At 33.1% G+C, this 8,393-nt stretch overlaps 1 protein-coding gene across 1 annotated transcript; it reads right to left on the bottom strand.

Annotated features, from left to right (window-relative positions):
• Nucleotides 1-3,504: 3,504 nt before the first annotated feature.
• On the bottom strand, nucleotides 3,505-7,931 carry LOC133822474 (uncharacterized). Its single transcript, XM_062254823.1, has 14 exons — nucleotides 7,554-7,931; nucleotides 7,264-7,452; nucleotides 5,885-6,022; nucleotides 5,639-5,720; nucleotides 5,427-5,503; nucleotides 5,239-5,345; nucleotides 5,039-5,156; nucleotides 4,831-4,947; nucleotides 4,651-4,742; nucleotides 4,492-4,558; nucleotides 4,313-4,391; nucleotides 4,122-4,213; nucleotides 3,893-4,036; nucleotides 3,505-3,797 (listed from the first exon to the last, which is right to left on the bottom strand). The coding sequence occupies exons 2-14, from the start codon at nucleotides 7,441-7,443 to the stop codon at nucleotides 3,765-3,767; spliced, it is 1,326 nt and encodes a 441-aa protein (XP_062110807.1). The 5' UTR covers nucleotides 7,444-7,452; nucleotides 7,554-7,931; the 3' UTR covers nucleotides 3,505-3,764.
• Between the last annotated feature and the right edge of the window lie 462 nt (nucleotides 7,932-8,393).

Genomic DNA, 8,393 nt, shown 5'->3' with positions numbered 1-8,393 from the left:
TCATGGGAACCACCGACAGGCGTGTCCACCTATTCCTAACACTAGTGACGGCGTGGAAGAATGTGTTGTCCCATCCGTACGCCCGGCAGAGGGGATGCTCACAAAAAGGTGGAATGTGTGCCCACCTTTTGACACCTTTTCTACATGTTCCCAAGACGCATCAACTCTACAATGCGTCCCGAGCAGCTACGTGGAGGGGATTGCGTCACGTATCCGCTAAGTGTAGTCAAAAGGCTTGTGGGCCCTGATTATGTAAGATACTTGCACAAGCAACCTTTAAAACCCTAGTTAACGTTAGAATTACTGGCGCTTTAGGCCCACCCTATATATAGAGCTTGGGATCTCAATGTAATGGATGAGGATTTTGGTGCATGCAAAAAGGCTGTCAAATTCATTAAAGAACTTGAGTTTTGCAAGTTCTTACTTAATACAATTGACTCGTGGACTAGAACTAATTAGTAACTTGAACCACGTAAAATCTCTAGCCTTTTTCATTTCTAGCTCTATAAATCTTTCATAATTTCTAATTTACTAAAAAAAGGTCAACAAAAATAATTTTCTTTCTATTCCTTTTTCCAAACAAGTAAGAGAAAAAAGTACTTTTTTTTCTTTCACTCTTTCCATTCATCCTTTGTATTTTCTTTCCTCTCTACAAAACATAGTATTAGTGTTGTGGTTGGAGTGAAAAAAATAATATAGTGCTAAAATTACACAATTATTTTTGTGAAATGGGTTGGAGTTTCTCTGTTACACAAGGTAAAGCTTCTAAAATAGATTTTAAGTGACCTTTATTTTTATTTTTTTATTATTCATATATATATATATATGTAAAATTCATATTTGGCAATTTAAGATTTGACAAATATTTTTTATATAGTGTTTATTTTCGATTTTATAAAGAAAAATATCATTGATTTATTGCTATTAATTTATGATATTTCTTATTTATTATGTTTGTATTTTTTGTAAGAATAAAGTCTCCTTGTTCTCAATATCTTTTTAGACTTTATTTTCTTTCCAAATTTAACTAATTTATTCTCTGTTTTATAGCTAACCGAATATATCTCTAGACAGCTCTTAATCAGCCAAGAATGGGTAACTTCTCAAAGTTAGTCAAATGATGAATTTGACCATGAACAAGTCTAGATTCGTACAGTTTTGCAACTACAGAATATCTGTCTGTTCCTACGATTTCGGCTGCATTGATTGTGATTGAAAGTTTATTTTGGAAACTTTCCTAGTGTGTGTTGTGATCTAGAATTGTGTAAAGCTGACTTTGGGTAAGTATTTTGTGTATAAATACAAACCAAAGCATCAGCCCTAAGGACCACTTCTTTGCCTTAATTTCTTATACTTTTAGAATGGTGTCTTTCTTTTGTAAAGGATGTTTGTTCTGTTATTCCTTGGTTATTTTGTGTCTTTGTAATTGCTTATGTGTTAAGCAAAATCTCAAAGAGAAGAACATGAAGAACAACCTTCTGGAGAAGGTTCATCAAAGTCTTGCATCGGAAGAAAGCAAACATTTATCAAGCAATTTGAAGGGAGTTCAAATCTTGCTGTCTTAAGGAGATTCATTCAGCAAATAGAGAGTACACCAAGCTTGCGGCAAAACTATTAGAGGGAGTCTAAGTTTTGTTTAAGGAAATTACTTTGTACTTGTGAAATTTGACTAATGAATATTATCTTTGGGCATGGCCCCGTAGACTTGTAATATCTGAAAGGATATTGACACCACGTAAAAAACTCTGTGTGTCATTTCATTATTCAGTTATTTCTATTTTATCATTGATATTCTGTAGTGGCGAGATCTTGATCAATAGCAACAGAATACTCGTTTGTTGTACCAACTTGTTTGTCCCGCATTTAATTAATTTGGTTAATTAAATAAAAAGTTAGTAATAATAAATTAAGAAATTTCAATATATATTATTTTAAGGTCTCATTTTAGTTTCAAAACAAATATGAAAAAAAAAAACCAGAATATTAAGATTTTCTCTTTTTTTTCTTCAGCCGAAAAATTTAGGTTTTCTTAGGGAAAGATCTGTCATTATTATTAATAATAATATATGAATACTTACCAAAAACAAAAAAATAATGAAGGCTTAAAAGTTAGTTTTTATATTTATCCTAAGCTTCTGAAAGCTTGGCCCCGCGCTGCACACGATATTAGTTGTAAAATTATGTATATCTTAAATTCACATGATCACATCCATGTGTTTCCTCAGTGGTTATAAATATTGCTTTTGTTTTAGATATGAGATTTCTATATACATGATGATGTGAGATCTCATCCAATCATGTCACAGTCTTGTTCGTTCAATGTTAAATTGTTTGGCCGAGAAATTACAAAATTTTAGTATCGTCACCAAGTGGTATTCTTGGTGCTAGCTAGGTTGATGTGAAGTTTTCGTCTACTAATCAAGAGTGGCCATTTATTTCTATTTTGAAGATAATTGCCATCATTTTGGCGCTATTGAAGGAATTCATTATCAAAGTTTTTATAAATCTGTTAAGCTTACGCGGTGATGTATATATTTTGTCATTTAACTCGTCAAACAAATATGGTGGCCAACACTGAGTTTGGTGTCAATATTATTATGTCTCTTTGAAAAAACCAATCCATATATATTTATAGGTTATATAAATATTAATATAAAAGTCGTTATGAATGAAGTTTGTATAAGTCATTGAAGTTTAGCCAAGTAGATTTATGAGTCGAATTACGTGCCAGTCATTTGGATGTACAAGTCGTCGTGATTGAGATAGACAACTCTTTCACATAATATGCTAATATTAATATCGAAGTCAAGATTCTCGCATTGCGTTGAATTCTTTGCATGCATGTCTTGTCTAATATTTTGACCTTTTTAAGCTTCAAACTACCAACAAATATGTAGTTTCTTTCTTTTCTTTTTCTTTACTCAATACATCATATAATATACTTAGTCTACCAAATAAATTACAAATTTAATCGAAAATATTTGAAATGAATGGGTGTGTAAACTCTAATTAATTTGAAACGAATGAAGAGTTTGGTAGTCATGATTTCAAGTGAAATAAAACTATAGATAACTTTAATATATGTATACAATATCTGACACTGTTTGCAATACAAACATTGAAAATAATCTATTTGCACCTATTATTTTTCACTAAATTAACCATAATTTGTAAATGCCAAGTGTTTATAAATATATAGATACATCATACATCACTTCAAATAATGATGTATATAATTTCATACTTTATTAGTATCATGATTTAATAAGTTGTAATAATATTTTAAGCATTAATATCGTTAGGAAAAGGAAAATATTTACTAGTACAAAGATTTCGTGCTTCAAGCTTTTGTCGGACTCAACAGTAACTCTCCCGGTTAGTAGTTATTCGGTCATATTAATCCTCCATTGTCACTTTATGAGTTGTTTCAAATCTATTACTCTCTTAGTTACCGAATTATCTATTTATACTTTATAGTTTATTTTATCCAATATTAACAAAATATGGGTAGAAATTGAGAATTTATTATAATAATAAAAAAATAATAACTAAATTGATGATACTCAAGTAGTACATAAATTAATTATATAACCAAAGAAAAGAAAAAAGAAGCGTATCCTATGATTCTTATCTATATATACATAAGCTCCGTAAACTACAAGGGAAGAATGGCTCCAACGAATCAGAGAAGGGATGATGCCGTGTAGAAGTGTAGAAAAGAGACAAAATTCTGGCAAGGGAGTGAGCCTTCATGCTCATAATGTTCATGTGTGCTTTCCAACTCCGATTAAGCTAAGCTGCAATTACAAAGAGATGAAGAAGAGAAGACCTTCAGATTTGATTAATTAATAATAATAGAGAGAAAAGTTGAGAGATTTAGATTAGTACGTACAATGTTATTTTGAGGCTGCTTCCAATAGAATCCTTGGAGAATAAGTGGGAAGACATTGCAGGCTACAAGAATGTAAATCATGAGAGCATGCTTGCCTATCCACTCTAACACCTTCGCCAGCCGCTTGTAACCAAACACATCCACCTGCACTCATGTTTTCCAATGTCAATTTCAAATCTACAATAATAATCAATGGCTTCTAACCTATGGCTGGCTGTTATGTAATTACCAGCACGTATATCGCCACAAAGAGAATGCCTGCAGCACCAGCCGTCACGCACATGTAACTGAATGAGTAAAGAGCCTTGTTCACGTACATGCCTGCACCATTTTAAACAACCCAACAGCAAGCTTTAGTTTTCTAGTGACCAAAAACACAGCAGTCAGTACAGCAACTTCATCAACTAAACTCTTACTTACCAAACCAGTCCAGGGCAAAGCCTAACACTAAGAGACAACAAGACGAGATTGACCACTGGAAGATTCTGTTCCTATGGTCCTGCAAGCACCATAATCCAAGGAATTGGTCAGCACAAACAACAGGGCCAAATATTTTCAAAGAAACCAGTTCAGCAAGTGTATATATAGTTATCACGCACCTTAAAATGAACAATAATGTGCCCGAAGTGCAGCCCAACAAAGCAGGTAACTATAGCCATCACCGTGCTACATCAATGGAAAAACGAAGGTCAATGTCACAAGTAGGTACCACAAAAGAATAGATGAAGCAACCCAAGAACATAAACACAAACACACACCTTAAAATTCCTTCAGGATCAAAAGGGGCTTGACACCACGAAGGGGCACCAGAAGGAAGTGGGCCATAATCAGGGGAGTTAATACTGCATTGCTGTAAAGAAAACAATTGAGGAGGGAGTTTAGTTATTGAAAAGTAATATAGTAAAATTAACAAACTCTTTAAAAAAAAAAAAAGATACCTCTGTTCGTGCATAGACTGGTCTTGTATATAAATGCCCAATGCCTAGTATCTTACGGTCAATCATTCCAACAGCATTACAAGCTGGTCCAGTGTCACCTCTTACTCCACATTTAACCTTCCAAATGAAATGCAAGATAAATTTAAGTCATTTTGTCAATTGAGCTTAATTTGAATATAAGAGAAAAGGGGACTCTATGAGAACTCACCAATAACGTTTTTGGTGCAGACAGAGAATTGTCAGTTGGAATCTGGTACTCCCAGTCAGGTACGTATAAGGAGTACAATAATAAAATATATACAAATGAAATTATCGAAGCAATAGCCCTGCAAGAGAAAAGACAGTATGAGGAAGAGGAAAATGGTGCAATATACACTTGAATATCCCAAAAATTACGATCCAACTTACAACTGAAGCTGATATTTTCTCAACAAAGATGATCCAGAATCAACATCGCGATCACCCTTTAGCCAAATCTCACACAATGCTGCCACTAAATATGCTATGGCAATTCTCTGCACATAAATTGAAAATTAGATGCATATATGACGTAGCAAGTGTAGGACAAATAATATATAAATATGAAAATGGAATACCTGTAGTACTCCCATCCATCTCATATGATCAATATCCACTCCGTAAGTAAGTTTATTGATGCCATGGAAAAAGCCACCTGGATTCATGGATAAGCCAAAGAAGGTATAAACATATGTATTCTACTTTTGGACATTATTGTATTGGAGAAAGATAGATAGAATGTGGTCGAAGAAAAGAATTAAAATAAATATATTTAACATTAAAGTTAAACCTTGAAGAAAAAGGCCCAGTACTAGAAGCTTTAATGCCCTGAGTAGCGTGCTTTTAGTTGCGACAGTTTTGCATGACAAATTCTGCACCAAAATGAATCCACTTTTCTTAGATTACAAAAGAAAGCAAAGGCAAAACTAGTGCCAGTAAGAATTTAATATAGATATAAATAGTACCTACCTAAATACATTAATATAATAATTGATTTTTTAATACACAAAAACAATAAAATAAAATAAGTACGTACCTTGTAGGTAAGTGAAAGTGAAACACCAGCAATAAAGAGGAAAAAGGGCATGACATAGTCGGCGAGAGATAATCCATTCCAGGGGGAGTGGTTTATAGCCGGCAGAATTCCACCCGCATCGTCCACCAATATCATCAGCTGCATACACACATATATATAAATTTATATACTTATCTTAGCAACAGTTTTCAACATTAATAATAATAAATTAAAAAAAAAAATCCCATTTAATCTGTTTTATTGGAAAGTCAACTTTCTAATCTGCTGACCCCACCGACCATGACTCATTAATAGACAATCGACCAAATTATATATAAATATAAATAAAGAATAGAGTTAATGATGGCCACCCACACCCACTGGTGTGCATAGCCTTAAAAAAAATATATACGCAAACTATGTTTTGTAGTGTAGGTTAGGGGTGCAAGCAAAGCAACCGATTATCGGTTGATTTAAGGTCAAGTGTTGTGGTGTGTTTTTGTTGCAAATCGAATACTACAGGCACCGCCACTACTACCCAACAATTTTTTTTAAATAATAGTAGTTATTATTGGAAACGAATCTTGCACCACTAAATGATAATATTAAATTCATCTGAATATGGCTTAATTAAGAATTTTAGTAATGACAGACAACTAACTAATAGTCTAAATGTCTACAAGTCTAGGGGGCCAAAGATATTTTTATATGTCTCGCCACTTGTGATGTGCCTACGCGGTTATCACTTATCACAAACCAAATCATATGCCGACTTCTTGTAACGAATATACCTTTCCATAAAGGCCGCCATTCATCACTAATCTATTCAATTCAATTCAATTCTTTTTTACCAAAATAATTCAATGCATGCATTTAAACACAAAAAAAAAAAAAAAGAATTCACCATAAATATTTGAGACAATTATTTGATATAATCCGTATGGTATTACGTACTAATTAGCTAGTTAATACTAATATAGGGATTAGTGAGGGTAGGACTGTTTAGTTTGATTTACTTCTAATTTTCAAAATTAAAACGACGACTTCAAGTCTAAAAAGATATTTAATTTTCAAAGGCAAAAAGAAAAGAAAAAGTAACCATTAGTCTCTACACACGTCATGCTGTTAATATTTTCACTTTTTCTTTTTATTTATTCGGCGGAAGAGCGTAACGACGTCGTTTAAGGGAGAAAAAGGGAGGAAAGATTTTGTCATCTTCCCCGACCTGACCTTACATTTACAGGTATTAATGGATACGATTTGATTCACGGAAGCCACTTGGGATCAGCCCAGTGGAGAAGGAGACGCACTCTTAATTTGACTATTTTCTATTAAATAATCATACATATATCTATTAATATAAAAATTATAAAAAGAGAGAAAAAATAATATTAATTTACCGCAACAGTGAGACCGCGAAAAACGTCGAGGGAGACGAGTCGTGGTGGTTTGAGATTGGGATTGGGCGGAAGAACAAAGCAATGTTGTTGATGTGATTGTGGTTTGGAGACTTTGAGGCCCAATTCCAGATCATCGGCTCCTTCCTCCTTCCCTTGGATGGCCTCGTACATCACCCCCATTCTCACACTCTGCATATGCACACAGCCCAATATATCTCGCATATCAATCAAATGTCCTCGTATGTATTTATATAATGCATAGAAATAAATAAAAATAAATAAGCAAAAACCTAGATTGCTTCCAACTGTTCTTCTTCTTCTTCTTCTATGGCGGTGATGAAGACGATGATCTTCGCTTCTGAATCTGGATGCTTTCCTTTGATCTACGCTATTTCTCGTCTTCCTGGAGAACCAAGGCTCTCATTCTATTTGCTTTTGGTTTGGGTATGATGATGAGGAGAAAAAGTGTTTATATAGATATATATATATATATAAATAGAGAGAGAGAGAGAGAGAGGGAGGGAGATAGAGAGAGAAAGCTGAGAAGAAAGAGAAAAGGAGAGTTTGTATATGGAAAGCAAAACCAGAATCCTAATGAGAGTCGATTTTATAAGATTAGATTTCGATTAGGAGAAGGACAAAACAAAACAGATGAAAAGAAAATAAAAGCCTCTTATTTTCTACTCCTTCTCCCCTTCTTGCCCTTCCACTCCTCTCTATTTATATCTGCTATCCTTTTTGAAAAAAAAAAAAAAGATAATATAATAAATAATTGTCATTAAATGGAAATAAAGGAATTGGCATTCCTACCCTCCTTAGGATTTGGATATTTAAATTTAAATGTAAAAATATCTTTTTTTTTCCTTTTTTTAATAAAATTAAAATTGGTTGGCAATGAATGAAGATAGAAAGGATCGAACAAGTGGGAACTCCAATTCCTTCTTCTACTCCACTATTTATCTATTTATTGATTTAAAACTTAATTATAAAAAAGTTACTAAACACCACTAATTACTAATTACTAATTACTCTAAAACACTACTACTTACTCCTACCATTATTTACAACATTTTAGTATAATTTTACATATTTGCCATTACATAATAAGTAAGATTAGGAGGAAGAGGAGC

Source organism: Humulus lupulus, chromosome 3 (genome assembly GCF_963169125.1).
Source record: "Humulus lupulus chromosome 3, drHumLupu1.1, whole genome shotgun sequence".
Classification (NCBI taxonomy): Eukaryota; Viridiplantae; Streptophyta; class Magnoliopsida; order Rosales; family Cannabaceae; genus Humulus; species Humulus lupulus.
This window is presented reverse-complemented; position numbering and strand designations above follow the sequence as displayed.

Coding starts and splice junctions, on each gene's coding strand:
- LOC133822474 (XM_062254823.1), bottom strand. CDS start 7,443: ATGGGGGTGATGTACGAGGCCATCCAAGGGAAGGAGGAAGGAGCCGAT. Junction 6,023..7,263: donor TTCGCGGTCTCACTGTTGCG/GTAAATTAATAT, acceptor GTGTGTATGCAG/CTGATGATATTGGTGGACGA. Junction 4,214..4,312: donor CTTTGCCCTGGACTGGTTTG/GTAAGTAAGAGT, acceptor AAAATGGTGCAG/GCATGTACGTGAACAAGGCT.